The sequence below is a fragment of the Oncorhynchus clarkii genome, chromosome 15, assembly GCF_045791955.1.
Source record: "Oncorhynchus clarkii lewisi isolate Uvic-CL-2024 chromosome 15, UVic_Ocla_1.0, whole genome shotgun sequence".
Classification (NCBI taxonomy): Eukaryota; Metazoa; Chordata; class Actinopteri; order Salmoniformes; family Salmonidae; genus Oncorhynchus; species Oncorhynchus clarkii.
Genome location: NC_092161.1, coordinates 16,234,052 through 16,255,301, shown reverse-complemented (window position 1 = coordinate 16,255,301; position 21,250 = coordinate 16,234,052). Strand labels below are relative to the sequence as shown.

General features: G+C 48.9%; 2 protein-coding genes across 4 annotated transcripts in view; one reads left to right on the top strand and one right to left on the bottom strand.

Moving 5' to 3' along the window:
• The window catches only part of LOC139366964 (brother of CDO-like), a 48,784-nt gene extending 38,553 nt beyond the window's left edge, over positions 1–10,231 (top strand). Inside the window, exons 5-17 of the mRNA XM_071104773.1 lie at positions 2,636–2,779; positions 2,937–3,230; positions 4,248–4,792; positions 5,097–5,262; positions 5,384–5,452; positions 5,929–6,141; positions 6,380–6,558; positions 6,670–6,892; positions 7,039–7,221; positions 8,039–8,250; positions 8,408–8,496; positions 8,610–8,773; positions 8,923–10,231. Coding sequence (XP_070960874.1) covers positions 2,636–2,779; positions 2,937–3,230; positions 4,248–4,792; positions 5,097–5,262; positions 5,384–5,452; positions 5,929–6,141; positions 6,380–6,558; positions 6,670–6,892; positions 7,039–7,221; positions 8,039–8,250; positions 8,408–8,496; positions 8,610–8,773; positions 8,923–9,074 — 2,633 coding nt within the window. The 3' untranslated portion in view covers positions 9,075–10,231. The remainder of the gene's footprint in view (positions 1–2,635; positions 2,780–2,936; positions 3,231–4,247; positions 4,793–5,096; positions 5,263–5,383; positions 5,453–5,928; positions 6,142–6,379; positions 6,559–6,669; positions 6,893–7,038; positions 7,222–8,038; positions 8,251–8,407; positions 8,497–8,609; positions 8,774–8,922) is intronic.
• A 204-nt stretch (positions 10,232–10,435) lies between these two features.
• LOC139366963 (basic helix-loop-helix domain-containing protein USF3-like) lies at positions 10,436–20,668 on the bottom strand. Of its 3 annotated transcripts, XM_071104771.1 has the most exons (8): positions 20,459–20,540; positions 19,907–19,962; positions 19,415–19,539; positions 19,302–19,333; positions 19,118–19,200; positions 18,434–18,530; positions 12,953–17,904; positions 10,436–12,770 (listed from the first exon to the last, which is right to left on the bottom strand). In XM_071104771.1, the coding sequence occupies exons 3-8, from the start codon at positions 19,456–19,458 to the stop codon at positions 11,040–11,042; spliced, it is 6,939 nt and encodes a 2,312-aa protein (XP_070960872.1). In that variant the 5' UTR covers positions 19,459–19,539; positions 19,907–19,962; positions 20,459–20,540; the 3' UTR covers positions 10,436–11,039. The 3 variants fall into 3 exon arrangements, with proteins under 3 accessions (XP_070960872.1, XP_070960871.1, XP_070960873.1); XM_071104770.1 differs by lacking the exon at positions 19,907–19,962 and having other exon boundaries at positions 20,459–20,668; XM_071104772.1 differs by lacking the exons at positions 18,434–18,530; positions 19,907–19,962 and having other exon boundaries at positions 20,459–20,547.
• Positions 20,669–21,250: the final 582 nt, after the last annotated feature.

Genomic DNA, 21,250 nt, shown 5'->3' with positions numbered 1-21,250 from the left:
TTAGTGGATTTGGCTATTTCAACCATACTTGTTGGCTGACAGGTGTATAAAGTCAAACACACAGCCATGCGATTTCCATAGACCATCATTGGCAGCAGAATGGCCTGTACTGAAGAGCTTAGTGACTTTCAATGTGGCACCGTCATAGGATACCACCTTTCCAACAAGTCAAATTTTGGCCTTGCTAGAGCTGCCCCGGTCAACTATAAGTGATGGTATTGTGACAGCTCAGCTCAGCCGTGAAGTGGTAGGCCACACAAGCTTACAAAACAGGACCGCCACGTGCTGAAGCACCAAGCGTGCAAAAATTGTCTGTCCTCGGTTGCAACACTCACTACCGAGTTCCAAACTGCCTCTGGAAGCACGTAGGCACAAGAACTGTTTGTCGGTAGCTTCATGAAATGGGTTTCCTTGGTCGAGCAGCCGCACACAAGCCTAAGATCACCATGTGCAATGCCAAGTGTTGGCTGGAGTGGTGTAAAGCTTGCAGCCATTGGATTCTGGAGCAGTGGAAACGCGTTCTCTGGAGTGATGATTCACGCTTCACCATCTGGCAGTCAGACGGACAAATCTGGGTTTGGCAGATGACATGAGAACGCTACCTGACCCAATGCCTAGTGCCTAGTGTAAAGTTTGGTGGAGGAGGAATAATGGTATGGGGTTACTTTTCATGGTTCGGGCTAGGCCCCTTAATTCCAGTGAAGGGAAATGTTAACGCTACAGCATACAATGACATTCTTAATGATTCTGTGCTTCCAACTTTGTGCCCCCGTGCACAAAGTGAGGCCCATAAAGAAATGGTTTGTCGAGATCAGTGTGGAAGAACTTGACTGGCCTGCACAGAGCCCTAACCTCAACCCCATCGAAAACCTTTGGGATGAATTGGAACGCTGACTGCAAGCCAGGCCTAATCGCACAACATCAGTGCCTGACCTCACTAATGCTCTTGTGGCTGAATTGAAGCAAGACCCTGCAGCAATGTTCCAACATCTAGTGGAAAGACTTCCCAGAAGAGTGGAGGCTGTTATAGCAGCAAAGGGGGGGACCAAATCCATATTAATGCCCATGATTCTGGAATGAGATGTTCGACGAGCACTTGTCCACATACTTTTGGTCATGTAGAGAGTTTGCTGCACTGAAAGTAAAGGGGCTGAATAATTTTGCACGCCCAATTTTTCAGTTTTTGATTTGTTAAAAAAGTTTGAAATATCCAATAAATGTTGTTCCACTTCATGATTGTGTCCCACTTGTTGTTGATTCTTCACAAAAAAATACAGTTTTATATCTTTATGTTTGAAGCCTGAAATGTGGCAAAAGGTCGCAAAGTTCAAGGGGGCCGAATACTTTCGCAAGGCACTGTATATGTTATGGGATGAATAGACATTGTGGACAGTAAGTGGATAGAATATGTAGTATACCTGAAGATTATGTAGGATAGAATAGTGTATGTACAGTAGTTAAAAAAGATGGCCTTGACTAGAACACAGTATATACATATGAAATGGGTAAAACAGTATGTAAACATTACTAAAGTGACCAGTGATTCCATGTCTATGTACACAGGGCAGCAGCATCTAAGGTGCAGGGTTGAGTAACTGGGTGGTACCCGGCTAGTGACTGTGACTGAGTTCAGGGCAGGGTACTGGGTGGAGGCCGGATAGTAATGGCTATTTAACAGTCTGATGGCCCTGATAAGCTGTTTTTCAGTCTCTCGGTCCCGGCTTTAATGGTTAAGCCCGCTCAGGATACTCAAGTCACTATAATTCTGGAGTCACTTTTATTCTAAATAAGAATATAATATGTTTCTAAACACTTCTACATTCATGTGTATGCTACCATGGTTATCGGTAATGAATCGTGAATAATGATGAGTGAGAAAGTTACAGACGCACAAATATCATACCCCCAAGACATGCTAACCTCTCACTATTACAATAACAGGGGAGGTTAGCATTTTTGGGAGGGGTATGACAACTCATCATTATTCACAATTCATTCAGGATGATCCATAATCATGGCAGCATCCACATTAACGTAGACGTGTTTACCTATTCTATTCTTATTTACAACAAAAGTGACTCCAAAATAACCCAATACATTATTTACCATTCATTTCTATTGGGCACAAAATCATCTGAAACACAACCAAAACAAACAGAAAATGCATCCAACAAATGTTTAGTAACAAGCTTGATGCAGTCATTACACGCTATGCATATGGGACCAAATACTAAACTTTACTTTCGAAAGTACTAAACTTTTGAATTTGTCCCAATACTTTTGGCCGCCTAAAATGGGGGGAATATGTAGAAAAGTGCTGGATTTTCTAAACCGTTCACCTGATATGGATGAAAATACCCCCATATTAAAACTGACAGTCTGCACTTTAACCTCATAGTGATTGTATCATTCCAAATCCAAAGTGCTGGAGTACAGAGCCAAAACATCAACAAATGGGTCACTGTCCCAATACTTTTGGAGCTCACTGTAGATGGCTTGCCCTGTCTATGCCCGAGGATTACAGCGACAGAATTGTCTCTCGGACCAGTTGTAATTGTGTTGGCCTATCACTATCCAGTACCTACCCAGTGTAGCCTCAATGTTTAAAAAACTCCCTCTGTCTGTCTGTGAACAGGGAACTACCTGATCATGCCATCAGGGAACCTGCAGATAGCCAACGCCACTCTGGACGACGAGGGGCCTTACAAGTGTGCTGCTTACAACCCTGTCACACAGGAAGTCAAGACCTCCACCTCCACTGACCGCCTGCGCATACGCCGTGAGTCACCATGACCAAACACGACCAAACACGACCAAACTCTCATTATGAGCATGATAAAGTGATGTGATTTGTAACATTGAAATACCTCTTAATAAGATTAGAACAAGCAAGGCCAGTTAGACTTCATTGATAAACAACCCCTCCCTCCCTCTAGGTTCAACATCAGAGGCGGCCCATATCATCTACCCCCCAGTGTCTCGCTCCATCATGGTCACTAAGGGACAGCGTCTGGTTCTGGAATGTGTGGCCAGCGGCATCCCGACCCCGCAGGTCACATGGGCCAAGGACGGCCAGGACCTGCGTTTCCATAACAACACGCGCTTTCTGCTCAGCAACCTGCTGATTGACTCGGCGGGCGAGGGCGACTCAGGGACGTATGCGTGTCACGCTGACAACGGCATCGGATCGGAGAGCGCCGCTACAGTGATGTATGACGTGCTGGTGTTCGGTGAGTTGGGCCGAAACTTTGGGTTCAGTAGGATGATACTAAGATGAGGTGTTATGGAGGTTTGTAGGTTCCTGTTCCTCTGAAGGCCCTGTGTGATGACACATATTACAAGTTGTGAAAGGATCTGAAACAGAGTTACTGTAACAGTGAGGTGGGGTTAACTTGGCTTATGGAGTCCCTCCATTTGACAGGGTTTTCGTGAGGAGAGACTTGATGATTAGACTGACTCCCGTTTGGCGAAGCGAGAGAATAGTGGGTGCTGTGTGTTTGTGTGTGTGTGAGCTTGGCAGAGCGTTGTTGGGAAACATAAAAGGGCAGGGTTGTGTTATTTAGAATGTGTGTGGAGGCAGAGCTCTCATAGCAGGACTGGGTCAGTGTTTTTTTACACTGGTTCTGTGTGAGTTTGGGTTGTGTGCTCGTCTCGTAGCAGCTGGCACTAATTAAAGTGTGAGGGCTGCTGAAGGGATAATGAATTCTGCCTCTTCATGACCAGCCAACCATCAACTGACTGGCTTGGAAAGTCTCTGCACGGCACGCACGCACACACACACACACACACACACACACACAAATATACATGAACACACACGCCGGCACGCACAACCATACAAACATACTTAATTAAGACTTAATCAAGCTCACTCCCACACAACCATACAGACATACTTAAGACTTAATCAAGCTCACTCCCACACAACCATACAGACATACTTAATGAAGACTTAATCAAGCTCACTCCCACACAACCATACAGACATACTTAAGACTTAATCACGCTCACTCCCACACAACCATACAGACATACTTAAGACTTAATCACGCTCACTCCCACACAACCATACAGACATACTTAATCAAGCTCACTCCCACACAACCATACAGACATACTTAATCAACCTCACTCCCACACAGCCATACAGTCACTCACAATCAGCCATTATTCAAGCATATATGCTAGACATGACCTTACATTATACTCACAATACACAAACTAACCATCTCTCTCTGTCTCTGTAGAGCCTCCCCAGGTGACCGTAGAGCTCCAGCAACAGGAAGTGATGTGGGGGGAGAACGCACGCTTCAGCTGCCAGGCCAGGGGTAAACCCACCCCCTCTGTCGTATGGCTCCACAACGCCCGCCCCCTGGCCACGTCGCCACGCCACCGCCTGTCTGCCCGCGTGCTGCGTGTCATCAACGTGGGCCCACAGGACGATGGCCTGTACCAGTGCATGGCTGAGAACGGCGTGGGCAGCTCGCAGGCCGCTGCCAGACTGGTCACCTTGTCAACCAGTAACCCGTCACGGTCAGGGAAGCTGACGTCCAGCCTGTGTCCCCTGAGCCCAGACAAGGTGCTGCGGGAGCAGGTCCCAGTGAAGCCCGGGGCCACGGGGAGCGTGCTGACCCTGGACTGCTCTGAGCTGACTGGGCAGATCTCTGTGGCAGAGGCCCCTGTCATCCTCAGCCAGCCCAGGACTGTCAAGGCCGACTTCTATGATCTGACCTGGAAACCTCGCCACGATGGCGGCTCTGCTGTGGTGGAGTACATCGTCAAGTACAGAAAGGTACAGGCTGGTTAACTCAGAAACCCACATGTACTAATACACACACTGTTATGCTTATTCAGTGTAGATTTATATTTGTCTACAACTACATGTTAAGTTCCGCTTTTATTGCCACATCCATAAGTACAGTGAAATGCTTAACTCGCATGCTCTACCCAACAGTGCAGTAATCAATATTTAAATAGTACAACTAATAAAATTGAAAAAAAAAATGAAATAGATATTATATAAAGTTGTCTACAACGACATATGTCTTTACATGTCCTCACAAACTAACTAATGCCTCCTCTCTTCTCTCCATCAGATTGAGGACCCTCCAGGTGAGTGGACCAGCAGCTGTATATCTGGGTCTCTCCACAAGCTGACCCTGGCCAAGCTGCAGCCAGCCAGTCTGTACGAGGTGGAGATGTCTGCTAAGAACTGTGCTGGCCTGGGACAACCGGCCATGATGACCTTCAGGACAGGCAAAGGTACATTTATTTACCTATTGATTCATTTATTCATCCAAATGATTATCATAAATGTCCCCATGTTGACGCATTCCCCGGTATTTGTGTCTTTTTGCTAATACTCTTGTTTCCGTGCCAACAGGTCGTAGGGGTCCAGGGGGACAGAACGAGCCTCCTAAAACTCCTGCAGTACCATCACCTCGCCTCTCTCGTAAGTCCCCGTCCCCCTCTCCTACTGTCCAGCATGGTTGGAACATAGATGGACCACAGTTCTAACTCTTAGCCCTTTCAGCTGTTTCTAACATCCTGACAGTTGTTATTAAACTGTTTGACTAACTGTTAACCCCCTCACTCTTCTACTCTGTACTAACATGTGCTCTGTCTTGATCTCTCTCTCACTTTTAACACTAAAGGATGAGCTCACAGTAAGTCTTTGTACATTGTTTACGTTACCTGCTTGTGTCTGTGAGTGTTTTGGCTTTAGTGTTATTGAGAGTGAGTCTGTCCTTGTGTCTGAGTGTTTTAGCTTTAGTGTTATTGAGAGTGAGTCTGTCCTTGTGTCTGAGTGTTTTAGCTTCAGTGTGTTTGAGAGAGTAAGTCTGTCCTTGTGTCAGTGTGGTTATGTGTGCATTAATATGGACCAATAATAGATTTGATGTCCGTTTAACTTCTATCACTTTTCCACAGCTCCCGAGGCCCCTGATAAGCCCACCATCTCCACGGCGACAGAGACGTCTGCGTACGTAACGTGGATCCCGCGCGGTAACCGTGGTTTCCCCATCCAGTCATTCCGGGTGGAGTTTAAGAAGCTGAAAGGGAAGGGAGGGGGGGAATGGGAGGTGGCTGTCACTAATATCCCCCCCCAACGACTGTCTGTGGAGATCACTGGCCTGGAGAAAGGTGAGCTTCATCACCATCATCATCGTTATTCCTCATGACAAATGGCCTCATCATCCTCATCATTAGCATGACTGATTATCATCAACATTACTGTTTTAGTAATCATCATAATCATACCTATTTGAATAATGACTAAGTAATCAACACGGTTACCATCTGGTCTCCATTAGTGTGGTCAGAGAAAGACAGAGGTTTGTTTGGTTATTTTAACCTGTGTGTGCTTTCTGTTTCCCTGTAGGCATGTCTTATAAGTTCCGTGTGTTGGCAGTGAATGTGATTGGCGCCAGCCCCCCCAGTGTCCCCTCTAAGGCCTACACGGTGCTGGGTGGCGGCAGGCCCAACGAACGCCCTGTAGACGGACCATACATCACTTATAATGAAGCCATCAACGAGACCACCATCATCCTCAAATGGACAGTGAGTGGAACAGGCTGTTATGTTTGTGTTGTCATCTTATACGTATGGCTGAAAACTTGAATTACTGTCATTTTGTTAATATTCAATCTTTCATATTTTTTCTCACCACAGTACACTGCCGTCAACAACACCCCCGTCTACGGTTTCTACATCTTCTACCGGCCGACAGACAGTGACAACGACAGTGACTATAAGAAGGACGTGGTGGAGGGTGACCGCTACTGGCACTCCATCAGTGACCTGCAGCCTGAGACGGCCTACGACATCAAGATGCAGAGCTTCAACGAGGGGGGAGAGAGCGAGTTTGGCAACGTGGTTATCTTAGAAACTAAAGGTAATCAGATCTCTGTCTCTACCTGTATAGCCATCTCATTCACACGTGTACTCTCACAGAGAAATGCAACATTGTTTCTAGAATGAATTTGATAACCTGACTGTAATAAATGTTACATCAACTAAATGAACCCCTCCCTCCCCCAGCTCGTCTGAACCAGCGGCCCTCCCCGTCGGAGACGTCGTCCCAGAGACCAGAGCACTCCGGGGGGCCTGTGCCCCGCCCCAGCGACCTCCCCTACCTCATAGTGGGCGTGGTCCTGGGGGCCCTCGTGTTCATCATCGTAGCCTTCATCCCCTTCTGCCTGTGGAGAGCCTGGGCCAAAGAGAGTGAGTAGTGACGAGGATGATGATGAGGAGGGTGGTGGTAGTAGTTGTTGGATCAAGTTCGATTTAGTCACAAAAACAACTGTAGTTGTTTGAACTCAAAGAGTATCTCAAATATTCCCCCTCCTGAGGCCTCCTGAGTGGCGCAGTGGTCTAAGGCACTGCATCGTAGTGCTTGAGGAGTCACTACAGCCCCGGGTTCGATCCCAAGCTGTGTCACAGCCGGCCATGACCGGGAGACCCATGAGGCGGCGCACATTTGGCCCAGCGTCGTCGCGTTTGTGGGAGGGTTTGGCTAGCGGGGATGTCCTTGTCCCATCGGGCTCTAGCGACTCCTTGTGACGGGCTGGGCAACTGCAAGGTGACTTCGGTCACCAGTTGGACAGTGTTTTCTCTGATACATGATTTGGCTGGCTTCCGGGTTAAGCAAGCAGTGTGTCAAGAAGAAGCAGTGCGACTTGGTCAGATGGCTCTTGACCTTTGCCTCTCCCGAGTCCGTAGGGGAGTTGCAGCAATGGGACAAGACTACCAATTGGGGAGACAAAGGGGTAAAAGTACAAAAAAGTATAATTCCCCTCCCCTTTATGACTTTGCTGATAGCTACTTTATTGAGGAAAAATATAGTGACTATAACTGTAATATGTGTTTGTCAGATGTATTGAAGCCATCTTAAGATGAATGCACTCTGGAGAAGAGCATCTACTAAATGACTAAAATGTTACTGACCAATCACGCCATTTTGAATGGACTAATCCCTTGATATATCAGCCCTGGAATCCTTCCATGTCTAACAACGGTGCTTGTGTTTTCTCCCCTCCAGAGGAAATGTCAGACCTGTGTTTCCCAGCTATGGCGTCGCCCGTCTCCTCCTGCCAGTACACCATGGTGCCCCTGCAGGGCCTGGCACTGGTCGGGCATTGCCCCCTGGACCCCCACTTGCCCCCACCGCACGCCATCTACCCACCCATCGGACTGTACACCTCCAACGGGAAACACCATCGGCCCACACACTGCCTGCCAGGACTACATCAGGTCAGATTGAGTTCCATCCCCATTGGGAACCTAAGCTCGCCAAGTTCGTGTCTTGTGCTTCTCACCGATAAATCCCTGTTGGGAGCATATCAGTTTTGGGCACATTGTTTTTCATGAATAACAGAAGTCTAACTGATGTCTCTTGTTCCTGTTGCAGGAGGATGTGCAGTATGATATGGAGTGTGACACGCTACTAGCACAGACCATGTCAAACGGACACGCCCCAGTCTACCACTACTCTAACAGGTATGTACAGGACTGTTCTCACATCCTCAATTTCAGTCAGTCGGTCCGACTCTGTGTGTGTATGTACACGTGTGTATAGAAGCATTCTCACCCAAACATGTCCCTCCTCTCAGTGAGCCTGAGCAACATGGGGACGGAGAAGATCACTGCTTTCTGCACGAAGACTCCACCCTCCAGCTACTCAACACCTCAGAACAGCCAATCAGCAGTCAGGACCTGATGGGGAACGCCCGTTTTTACAATGGGGACATCATAAAGGAGAATGCCATCAATCAAGGTACAAGTCCGTTCTCACAAAACTTTAAAATGATGCAACTTATGCATTTACCTCATGCTTAAGGAGCTATGAATGTGTGTTATGCCCACTGCAGATTTCAAATGACCATTTTATATAAACATGTATTATACTCCCCTCTGTCTGTGTAGACCCACCCTGCTCTCCCTCTCCTCTATCACTGGAGGAGAACTCCAAGGCGACAACCTCAGCAGCTACAACGCCAGAATCCCAAGATGCACTTCCACTCCAGGAAGTGAACACCCTCCAGAGTGAAACACCGCTGGTAGAACAATCTGCCTGACACCGTCAGATTAAACGGACGCTTGAAAAACACTATCAGAAAAACAGAAAACAAAAAGTATATATTTTTGTATGACAGATATTTATATATTTATGCTTTTGTACATACAAAAACGTTGTTTTATGCTGTGTACAAGGATATGTTCATACTGAAAGACACTTATCTGTGGGTCCTGTCGCTACAACCAGGACAAAGGGAGTTTCTGTTATCACGCTGTAATCCTACTCTGTGTTATAAAGACAGATCTGTGTTCGTATATATTAATGTCTGCATTTCGTGAATGTGATTCCAATCCTGGTGCTGATTTAAGTCACAAATGAAATCTTCAATAGAATGTGGATGAGATACTACAGGATGGAGAGAAGTGTCATTCTACTGTCTCTCTGACTAGGCATCAGCAGCACATCTACCAGTCTCCTCAGTCATTCCCTGTAGAATTCACATTTTCCACAACTCAGACATCTGGTTATTGTACTATCCTCAGCTGGAAATAAAAGACCAACGGACAGGGTTGTGCTGCTCAGTAGAGGTGACTGGAGAGCAAGCATTTGGACGAGGTACTACCTGAATATGCTCAATGATAATGCACATTGGACACAACCCTCATGTATGTTGTGATGCAGTGTTGTATATATACTCCCACTTCAAACCTGTTCTGTGTTGTCATAGGGGTGCGATTCTCAACGTCTTCCGTTTCGTATAGAAATAACTGAGAAATATTATGCATTTTTCATCATTAACAAAGTATTAACGGACGTATGCAACTTTAAAGCATTCTGCCTTTTGTTATTTTTACAGAACAGAGATTTATATATTGTATAGTTATTTATTTTTGGGAGCATGATTTTTTTCCCCTTATCGCTGAATGGGAAAGATTCTGGAAGTTTAATCTGCTCCATTTTATTCTAGACAGAAATTACAGTCTGTTTATGCTGGCCACTACTCCAAACGACTGTGCCTTGTGAGGGAATCTGACTGGCGTGTCAGTATTATTCTTCCCTCACAACTAGGTGCATCAGTATTAGCCTTCCCCACGAGGCATCTGAGATCAAAATGAAGGAGTTCCTGAATCTATAACCCATCTTTATGTGTGTAGACATCGTGGTTACACAGGCAGAAGCACTATTGCATGTAAATAAAGCTTATAATGACATTTCCTTGGTTGTTTTTGCATTTCATTTTAACCCTGTTAAATGGTTTGCACGGAATTGAAATTAGGTGTAATCAAAGACTCCATTTCAGATTCATCCCTCACTTGATTTGTCCTTCACCCAACTGAAGGCCCCTACAGTACTGTGACTATTTAGGGAGGGAAACTGATGACAACTGGACATTTACAGACATGGTTCTAATCAATAAAAAAATGTTAATCAACTTTATTTATTTACAGATACACACATATCAAACTAACAATTATCATAAACTTATTTACAAAACATCTCATATATTCTGTACTGTACACCCTGATTTTAAGTTAGTAAATTTAAGTTTGAGAATTTTGTGCACGTGTTTTTCAAATGGATCCTCATTAGAAGTTAGTCAATGAAATTACAAAACTCTTCATATAATTTTACTAGCAGATAAGTCAGACCTATTTGCAAACCATATGGTTTACGAGCTTCATTTCCCCCATCCTAGAGCCATAGGAGTGCCTGATCAGTGAAATTCTATGACTTCAGTAACTAGGGCAACCACTGCCATGTTAGGGTATCGATAGAACTGCCAGGAAGTTAAAGTATAACACTAACCATAAATAATATGATAAAAACCATTCAGCTGACCAACAGAAAAGATCAGCCCTTCCACCCACTTTAATCCAAACAGAACAGTTGAAATCCTGTCAATTCAATTGGCCATGGCATGACATTACTCCACGTAATAGAACTCAGTAAATGTTTAGTCTGAAATGGAATCAGAACATTCCTGACTGCCACGTTGGCACGACAACATCTTAAGTCCCCTCACCTACACGGCAGAGCTCCCATCATGCCCCAGGATATGGCTGATGTTGTGGGCGAGGCGGTTGGGCTGCTTGCCTGAGTCTGCAGAGGAATTGTTGGAGAGCGACAGCAAAGGGGACATTGGCATGGCAGAACCATCAGGCTGCATCGCCGTGGCGATCTCAGGGAACAGCGAAGTGAGACTGAAGTTGGACAGGTGTGGGGTAATGGCAGAGGAGTTGCTGATGGGCATAGGGGGCATGTCTGAGAGTAGGGGGAAGGTTGCCTGGGCGAACCCTACGGAGCGCGGGGGAGACAGGATGGAGCCGAAGCGGTTGTTGAGGGGGGCAGAACTGCTCTTGTCGGCGCCGGGGCTGGTGAACATCTGGTTGGAGAAGTACTGGATGGGGATGTCGCTGGCCAGGCTGGGGTGGGCGGCAGGGGGGTAGGAGGGGTAGAATGAGGGTAAGGTGTTCTGCGGCTCTACGGGGAGCAGGGCCGAGGGGCGGGAGGAGTTGGTCTGGCTAACAGGGGGGATGAAAGTAGAGTTGGCGTTGATAGGAGGGAGGTTCATTCCTCCATCCGGCATGAAGGAGAAGCCAAAGTTCTGGGCCAGGTGTTGGTCAGGCACCAGGTTGTTGTCCCCGGAGACCTGGGCACTGTCTGCCATAAAGCGAACGATACTGCTGCGCCGCGCCTCACTCCCCGACTGTGGTCGACCCAGCAGGTGGACGTCAGGCTCAAAGGGGTTCCCAGGTCTCAGGCTGCCTGACCGTGGTCGCTCTCCAGGCCTCAGCTTCCCGCTCTGGGCCTCCTGGGTGATTTGGCGGGAGCGCTGGCTGACTGCGGTGGGCGGTCTGGAGGAGGCTGTGGTGCGGCCTGGCTCAGAGCTGTTGTGGGGGGTAAGGGGGTGGGGGAGGCCTGTCCGTACCCCTGGGTGGGTGCCCATGTTCCCACTACCATGATGAATGTGGCCCTTGTTGCACTCCCCAAGCCTCATAGCTGGGGCCTTCTGAGTGGGAGGAACACTGGGGCTGGATGCTTTAGCCTGCATGTCCCCTACAGAGCTGCCAGACACACAGCCGTACTCCATACTGACCGGAGGACAGCACTGGACTGCCCTCTGGTGGTCGGTCTGCTCCAGGAGACTCTGCATAAAACTCTGATGACACCCCTCCTGGTCCCGGGTAAGACCTGGAGCACCAATCTGCACCCCAGGATGGGGTCCACTGTACCCCCCACGGGTTCGCCCATCCCCTGGAGGCCCCGGGTTCATCCTGAAACCCCCCTGCTGGCCTCTCTGAGAAGAGGGACCTGATTTAGGTGTCATGTCCTCAAAGCCCCCCAGCTGATGCCCCCCTTCAGCACCGGCCATTGTTTTAAACGGAGGACACTCAGAGACCCTCTGGACGTCTGCAGAACCTGGGTGGTCTGGGGGCAGCCGGCTCTGAGGGTTGTGTGTGACATTGCCCTTCACTCTGGGTGTGTCCAGGTATCCCCGTAGGTCTGGCTGTTCCTGTGTAGTACCGCGGGTGGCCTGCAGATGAAGCACCATGCGCTGCTGCTCATCACTAGACGAGCCCTTCCCAATGAGGGCCTCTGCAGAGTAGCTGGAGACGCGGTGGTGATCCTGGCGCGGGGGAGCACAGCCTAGGTCGGAGGGCTGGGAGGCAGGGTTGCTGGGCTGGGAGGTCAGGTGCTGCTCCAGGTTTCTAGAGCTCATCAGCCTCTGCATGGTGCTGTGGTCCTGATCAGGCTGAAGGGAGGGGAAAGAGGAGAGAAGAAAATAATGGATAAAAACATACAGAAAACAGACTTTATTGTAAATCATCCTAATGGAGGGCGTGCACATGTTTTTAATGTATACTCAGAGCCACAAAACAAGATAATAAAATCATTATCATTATGTATTCAACACAGCCTCAGTAGTTCCTGTACCTTGAGGTGTTCCTGGGCCAGGTGGCTGCTGTGGTGACCTCGGGGTCCCGCTGGTCCTGGCTGGGCGTCACAGCTCTTCTCCTGGTGCTGCGACCCAAAGTGCTGGATCTGTTGCTGCTGGAGGTGCTGGTGTCTGGAGTGGGAGCTCTGCTGCTGGTGCTGCTGTTGAGGGTGTTGTTGCAGATGTTGCTGCTGTGACAGGGCTTGTGGTTGGTGCTGTTGTTGTGTTTGCTGTTGGTGCTGTTGTTGTGACTGTTGCTGGTGCTGCTGCTGCTGCGACTGTTGCTGGTGCTGCTGGTGTGTTTGAGGTTGTTGTTGATGTGATTGTTGTGACTGTTGATGCTGGTGCTGCTGAACTCCTCTCTTCTCCTGGTGGTGTTGTTTCTGACCCCCTCCAACCAGCCCCCGCTTCTTCTGGACCTGCTGAAGCGCCCTCTGGTGGAGGCTGTGGAGGTGTGCAGGGTCAGGCTGGGTCAGGTGATGCTGGAGCTGGTACAGGTGGTGCCCCTGTTGCTCCTGTTGTTGTTGTTGTTGTTGCTGCTGCTGCTGCTTCAGGTAGGGGTTGCCCCCGAGGTGTTGGCCTGGCTGGGGTGCACCATGCTGGGGGTGGCCATGGGGCAGGTGGAGCACACCTGGTTGGTTGTATTCCTGTGTGGGTAGCTGGGGGGTGCAGTGGCTCTCGGTGGGTCGGAGCATTGTACTCATGAAGGTGTTGCCCGAGAACAGGGTACCCACTCCGTCTGGGTTGATCCTGGTCATGATGGATGAGGTGGTAGGGGGTAGCTGGGGTACCATCATCTGGCTGTGGTCCAGGGGTTTGACCTCCATGCGGCCCACGTTAGAGGCCGTCGAGCAGGTCTTCTGTCGCTTGTTACTGCTGGACAGTATCACATCATCCTGGGCTGGCCTCTTGGACAAGTCCTTGATGTATCGCGGCTCACCCACCCCCACCTGGGGCCTCATCAGGGGGGCGTACTCGTTCAGCTGGACTGAACCTGAGAAGGGAGGAAGGACAGGGGTGGAGGTTTGGGAAACATGGGCTGAGTTCCCCGCAGGGGATGGGACTGAGCCCTGCTGCCCAGCCAGACTGAGGGAGCCTGGGTAGGCCTGCTGCTGGCTGGAGCTGGGCCGGATCAGGTTGTTGACGCTGAGGGTGCCGGAGGTACCAGACTGGGCCTGGCTCTGGGGGTGAGAGTGGGACTGGGAGAAGGAGATGTTCTGTGGATGTCTGACTGCGGATGTCTGATCTCCAGCCTGGACCCTAACAGACACCTGTTTAGCCACTGGAGTCTCCATCTGTTTGGTGAGCTTTGTCTGTTGTCCAGCACTCCTCTCTTTGCTGTTGGAGGCTTGCTGGGACTTGGAGTTGGGTTCCCATGCAGGTGTTGGGGTGTTTGTTGAGGTGGAGTTGTCCACGGTGCAGCCCCCCACCCTCCTCCCAGGACTGTCCTGCTCCAACATAGCCAGGATATCAGTCTGCTCGCTGGCAAAAGTAAACGGTCCAAAATGACCTGGCGAGGAACTGACACTGTGGCCTGTGGGAAGCATAGACGCCACAGAGAAGCCCCTTCCACCACCTGCGCCACCAGACATGAGCGAGTCAGTCTGTCTGTTAGGAGCTGGAGGCTGATCCAAGGGTTCGTGGTCTAGCACGTACACCTGCTGTGGGAGAGTGTAGTCCATTCTAGAGGGAGCAGCATCACTCCTCACGCTCGCTTTCTCCATCGCTGCGCTGGGGGGGCCTTCTGCCCGAGGTTCCTTCTCCCTGCCTGACACCGCTGTCACTTTGAGCTCAGCAGGATGGGATGGTGTGGAAGTGGGCATGGTCATTTGCTGGGTCGAGGGTCTGTTATAGGGGACCCATTTCCTGTATTCTGATGGCATGGTCATGGGGACTGTTACAGAGGGTGAGGCAAAAGACAGGGCGCCAGAACAGGGGGTGGGAGTGGAGGGGCCCGAAGGAGAAGCCACGGGCTGGGACTGGGTCTGGGTTGTAGGCTGAGACTCCTGGCTGTTGGCTGGCTTGGTCTGACCCTGTGATGACAAAGTGAGCTGAGCAGACTGGAGAGACGCCACTGGTCTATTTCCTATTGAGTTTACAGTGCTGACTGAGGGTTGACATGCTGCTGAAGACATCACACCCGTAGACCTAGATCTAGTCTCTGTGGAACAGGCACCGATAGATCTGCTCTGTCTAGAACTGCCATTAGTGATAGCTGATCTAGTTTGCACAGTGCTGATAGTAGTAGTGACCGGCTGTCTGTTCTGTGTGACTGTAGGTCTGAGGTGAGTGGACCTGTCACTAACGGCGACCGCAGGTTGTTTACTCTGAGAAGAAACAGTAGAAGTGACTGTAGGTCTGAGGTGAGTGGACCTGTCACTAACGGCGACCGCAGGTTGTTTACTCTGAGAAGAAACAGTAGAAGTGACTGTAGGCTTATCTGCTGCAGAAGTGACAGTAGCTAGACTCACAACACTAGTGATAATGAGTTCACTCTGTGTGGAGCTAAAAATACTACTACTACTAACTGCTGCTGTACACGGAGTGACACTTGTCACAGAGGTTTTACTCTGTGTGGTGCATTCACTGGAGACAGTTGGTCCACTATATGAACTAGTAGTCACACTATTACCTTCAGGAGAGGACAGTGTAGAGTTGATACTAAGCTCAACAGGTCTGGTCTGTGTTGAAGCCTCACTACTACTAACTGTGGGTGTGTTAGCTGTAGTGCTGACAGGGAGTGGCTTTGGCTGAACTGTCACAGCAACAGAGGATGGGATTCCCTGAGGCACAGTGACCTCTTGTTCCAGACGGTCCCCTGTTAAAGCCACTGGCTTCGCTGAGATGGTGACAGGCCGTCCCTGTTTGGGCTCCTTCTTACTCACTAACTTGGTCCTCTTGGTGATGGCCCTCTTAGGTCTGGGCACTGAGGCTGTTTCAGGCTGACTCCACAAGGCCTTCCCTGTACCCATCGCCAGCCCTGGTCTGTGTGGAGTCACACTGGGGATCTGGATCTGCCTGACGGGGGAACTGTGTGGAGCTGCTAAAATGGGGACAGAAGATGGCTTCTGCTGTGGCACTATAGAGTAGGATGGTGAGGCTAGGGTTCGCTGGACGTTACTCTGGGTGGAGATGCATGACGGCATGCCCTGTGAGATGCTCTGGTTGAGACTGCTGAGGGCTCCCAGGGTGTGCATGTTGGTGGTGGGCTCCTTAGCGGTGCTGGGCTCCTCAGCGGTGCTGGGCTGGATCAGCTGGAGACTGCTCTGGCCACCCTTACAGCCTGACTTTTCAGAGGTCTTCATGGGCTGCAAGGCAAACACCTGCCCGTTCACAGTGATGGTCTGAGGGTTCGGGGGAACCGGGGGGGCTTGGGGTGTCTGGGTTTGAGGGACGGGACGTGGTAGAATGTGAACCAACTGTTTACCCCCAACGATCTGCTGCCCAGTGGTGGAAGTTGTGGAGCTGGTAGCGACAATCTGATTGGGTGCTGCTGCGGGCACCATGCCAACCTGAGGGTTCTGAGGAGGTGCAGGTGGAGGCTGATTGGAGGCCTGGATGATGACGATGTGCTGACAAGGCGTCTGATTGGTTAAGTCGTCACTGACAACCGACTGGGCTGAGCAGGGATTGGCCTGCTGTAGGATGACAACACTCGGGTTGTTAGTGTTCTGGGGAGTCGTTACCCCAGCAATTGCTGTCCCAGTAGGGTTCATTTGCAATACCTGCATGGTCTGGAGGATGGGCCTAACAGCTGCCTGGGGGTGGGCTTGAGCCTGGACCTGAGGAAGCATAGCTGGTTGGGGTTGAGTCATGAGGACAGTCTGTGGATGGGAGGGGACTGTTGCCTGTTGGTGTACAGCAGGTTGAGGTCGTGATATCATAGTTGAGTGGGCTACCACAGCAGGCTGGGGCATGATGGCTGACTGAGGGAGGACAGTACAGTGTGGCTGGGAAGCCATGACTGGCTGGGGCTGGGCCAGGATAGCTGGCCGTAGCTGGGGTGTCCTCTGGATGGAAGGCTGGGCTTGGATATGGGCAGTGATGGGTGCCTGGGGCTGTATGGTTACCTGTGGCCTCATTTGAATATGAATGGGTTGAACTGATAGTTTAGTGCCCACAATTTGTTGGATACTCTGCTGCCCAGAGGTGCTAGTCTCTGGGGTGGGGAGTGACTGGCAGACAGGTTGCACTGTGTTCCCAGCCAGCTGTAAGGTAGTCCAGGTGGTCTGTGTGCTCCCTGCTGCACTGGCCCCGAGGACGGTTGGGCTGCTGTTGATAGTCGTATAGCTCATAGTCCTGGTGGCAGCGTTCTGGGTGGTTATGACCTGGGGAAAGGCTGTAAAGCTGGGGACAGGATGGAGCGAGAGTGGGGTGGCCAAACTGGCTGCAACGGGGAGACTAGGGGCTGGGGTGGCAGGCTGGGGCAAGGCTGCAGTGACCGTGGGGAGAGGGCAGATACCCTGGAGGGTGATGTAGGACACAGAGGGGGGTAGTTTGGGGGCTAAAGGTACCTCTTCTACACACTGTTCCACCAGCTTCATGCCAGGTGTAGACACTATAGGGGCTAGGGTTGCCTTAGGGAGGAGCGGAGGGGCAGAGGAAGGGACACTGACGTGCTGAAGAGCCACGTTCACCCTAACCCCTGCTGTGATGTCACAAGACGACTGAACAATCCCAGCCATGACTGGTTGCTTCCCCAGATCGGAAGCTGGACTAGGTTCCTTCCCTGCTGGGCATATCACATTCCCATTGGAGTAGACAATAATTCCTTTGGGGAGCTGGTGAGTGGGCGTTACTTTGGCGACCTTTGCACAGCGCAGCTTTCCCTTCCAGTGGACGGTGGGGTCGTCCAGGAAGTTGATGTCGTGGGCTTTGAGCAACTCAATGTAATGGCCGCTCTCCCTCCGCAGCTCGTCCAGCTGACGCCGCAGCCGCCGGATCTCCTCAACTGCAGGGATTGGAGACAACAAGGATGAGTGGTCGTCAACACAGACTCTCAAACACCTGTATGTTATATGTTTGAAAAAACAGCTTCGGATAAAAGCATCTGCTAAATGGCATATATTATCAGTACCTCACACAGGTAGATTCAAACACTGTATGTAGACAGACTGGCACAACTAGACGTGTACGCTGAAACACTGTATGTAGACAGACTGGCACAACTAGACGTGTACGCTCAAACACTGTATGTAGACAGACTGGCACAACTAGACGTGTACGCTCAAACACTGTATGTAGACAGACTGGCACAACTAGACGTGTACGCTCAAACACTGTATGTAGACAGACTGGCACAACTAGACGTGTACGCTCAAACACTGTATGTAGACAGACTGGCACAACTAGACGTGTACGCTCAAACACTGTATGTAGATAGACTGGCACAACTAGACGTGTACGCTCAAACACTGTAAAATGCAAGCAAACAAACTGGAAAATGCACTGTCACACCCTACTTATTGTGAAGCACACACCTTGTACTCGTTCTCCCCCTTCGAGAAGCATGGCGTCATTTTGTTTCTGCAGCTCACTTATGTAAAGGTAGGCCTGGTCAAGGATCATGTTCTTACTCTAAAGACGAAGGGGATGTCAGCATGGGATTTACATGGAGACTGACACAAGACAAACGCATACAGCAGGATATCAACAGGAGCTACAGCCTCAGACCAAAGGATAAATATCACACCTTGAGAAAAGAACCGAGCCCGTAAGTTCTATGGTTTGGTGCAAAAACACACAAAGGAGTGTGTGTGTGGCTGTGTTTAACACAGACAGGTCAATTATGATCTGTTTTGCACTAATTGGTCTTTTGACCAATCACATAAGATCTTTTCAGATCAGATCTTTTATTTTTGAACCTTTATTTAACTAGGGAAGTCAGTTAAGAATTTGTTCTTATTTACAATGACGGCCTACCCCGTCCAAACCTTTCCCTAACCCTAATGATGCTGGGCTAATTGTGCGCTGCCCTATGGGACTCCTGATCACGGCCGGTTGTGATACAACTCAGGATCGAACCGGGGTCTGTAGTGACGCCTCTAGCACTGCCTTAGACCGCTGCAAAGCTCAGGATTTTTAATAGCTGATCTGATTGGGCAATAGACCAATTAATGAAAATATCAGAATTGGGCTGCCTGTCTAAACGCAGCCTGTGTTACCTGCTTCAGTGCCTGGGAACATGGTAGAAGGTCCCCAATACGGTTAATTCCAGCATTGATCTTCTCTTTTCGCTGTCTCTCAACTTAAGGACAACCAAACAAAACAAACAAAAACTTAGTGAGTCACTCCCAGGAAGTGCTGGGAAATGACAGGAAAGGCCAAACTACAACAACAATATTTCACCTGCATTGTGAGATTCCTTGTTTTTCTTCTTTCTGAAAGAGAAAATGGATAAAGAGGCTAGACAATGTTGGGTGCCTGAAAACTTAAATGCAGGAGATTTTATTTGCTCTTACCGTGGTTTATGGCCAGGAGTCTGGTTCTCTGTCATCTCTGGCATCCTGGCCTACTCTACTGCCTGTATAACAGGCACTGGTCACCCCGCTTGCAGGCCTACCATCAAATCCCTTCCCTGGCCGACCTGCAACCCAAACATAAGAGACCAAGGAGTGAGGAGGGATGATGACAAAACACTTGATTATAAATATGTAATAGATGCACACTCATGAATAAGACACGGCTGTTCAGCAACAACAGTCCTCTCAAATGCAAGTAGCCCCATGATGTTAACAACTAATTTGTAAGGTCAGACATGAGCCACACAACCGTTTTGTTATTAAGCATTTATATGGTTGAAATTCTGTGATAATCACCATCTACTAGTTAGCTGTGTTTATTCTGAATAACACTGTGCTGCATCTATTTATAACAACAAGATGGGACGATATGCGGAAAGCAGACCCTTGCCAATAACCAGGTCGTTGGAATTAAAGATACTGTGGCCTTACATGTAAACAATGAGCTTAGTCCAACGCTGAGCGAGTCGGTTATCCCAGTTAGCTACCTGAAAATAATGAATTAATATTATCTGACATGCTGCCTTGAATGAAATATATTGCGGGCAATAGCGGTTATTCTTGGAGAACAAACGTGATGTTGGCAAAGTGATTTGACCCATAAACATCCCCATTTTGAACCTAACTTACTTGTTAGGTAGTTAACGTTAGCTCATTAGCTAACTAGCACTGCTATCCTGATGTTAAAGTAGGTTCGCATAAAATAAGCCCTCTTTTGAAGTATTAATTTGAACGACAGAAATAAAACACAACAATCATACTCACATGCACAGTACATGGGATAACAATATCGTGGAAATCTAAACACCCACCCTCCAGCTTGCTAGCTAGCAGTGTTAGCTAGCTAGGCTTCACATCAAGCTTACTTAGTGAACAAAATAATGCAATCAAAAGGCCGCCTGGAAAAATTGGCAAATCACCCTTGTGATTGTCAAATCACTTGTGAATTAGGAAAATTATTAAATGAATTAGCTAGCAACTTACCTGTACCTTCCCCATTTTGGAATTTAGTTCCTGTCAAAACTTTGGTTTTCCCAGAGAGGAGGAAGAGGCCCAACTCGGCGGAAAATCTGTCTCCCTCCAGCAGGTGGCATATTTTTTTATTTTTAGAATGGAGGCCAGTGTCGAATTTGCTAAACAAAACAGTGAATGTCTTATTTGCCACGTGAGGCTTATTTGATATAATATAATGCTTATGTTGTTACGATTGTACTGATATAAGTAGGACACGTGACACCCCGGCAACTTTGAGTTGTCTCGAGATGGCTATTCATGACATGAGGCTAGTAGCATCTCTCGACGTCAACAACCCGACACCGAATATTCCAAAATAATTACAAGTGGGACGGCTGGTCGTTATGCTGCGTTAGAAGAGGGACGCAAAAACGGCCATACCAGTCGGCATTTCGGGACAAGAAAGCGTTTTTTTATTTATTAAAAAAGAAGAAAGCGGGTGACCGCAAAAGTAAGCCAGCACGATGGTATGCGTTGCTATGGTAATTTCAGTAAACAAATCACCGCTAAACAACATCCGGTAGAAAATTATGATATGGCTCACCGCAAGATGAGATATTTGAACTCTGGCTGCAAGTCCGGTCTACGGTGACGGCATTTACCATCGTGCTCTTATTGAAAGACGATCCAAGCGCAGCATTAGTTACTTTTTCATGTTTTGACCCAGTCTTTTCATTCTAATCCTTCGACGTTGCTATGCTAAACAAATAATTGGCACGTTAGCATGCAGCTAATCAATGATGAGACAAGAACTTCAATAAA

Bases quoted from the DNA above. Each gene is read 5' to 3' on its own strand.
- LOC139366963 (XM_071104770.1), bottom strand. From the start codon at position 19,458: ATGCCAGAGATGACAGAGAACCAGACTCCTGGCCATAAACCACG. The intron at 18,531-19,117 runs GTAACACAGGCT...CTTCGTCTTTAG, and splicing joins GTTCCCAGGCACTGAAGCAG to AGTAAGAACATGATCCTTGA. The intron at 12,771-12,952 runs GTACAGGAACTA...CCCTCCCTTCAG, and splicing joins TGGCCCAGGAACACCTCAAG to CCTGATCAGGACCACAGCAC.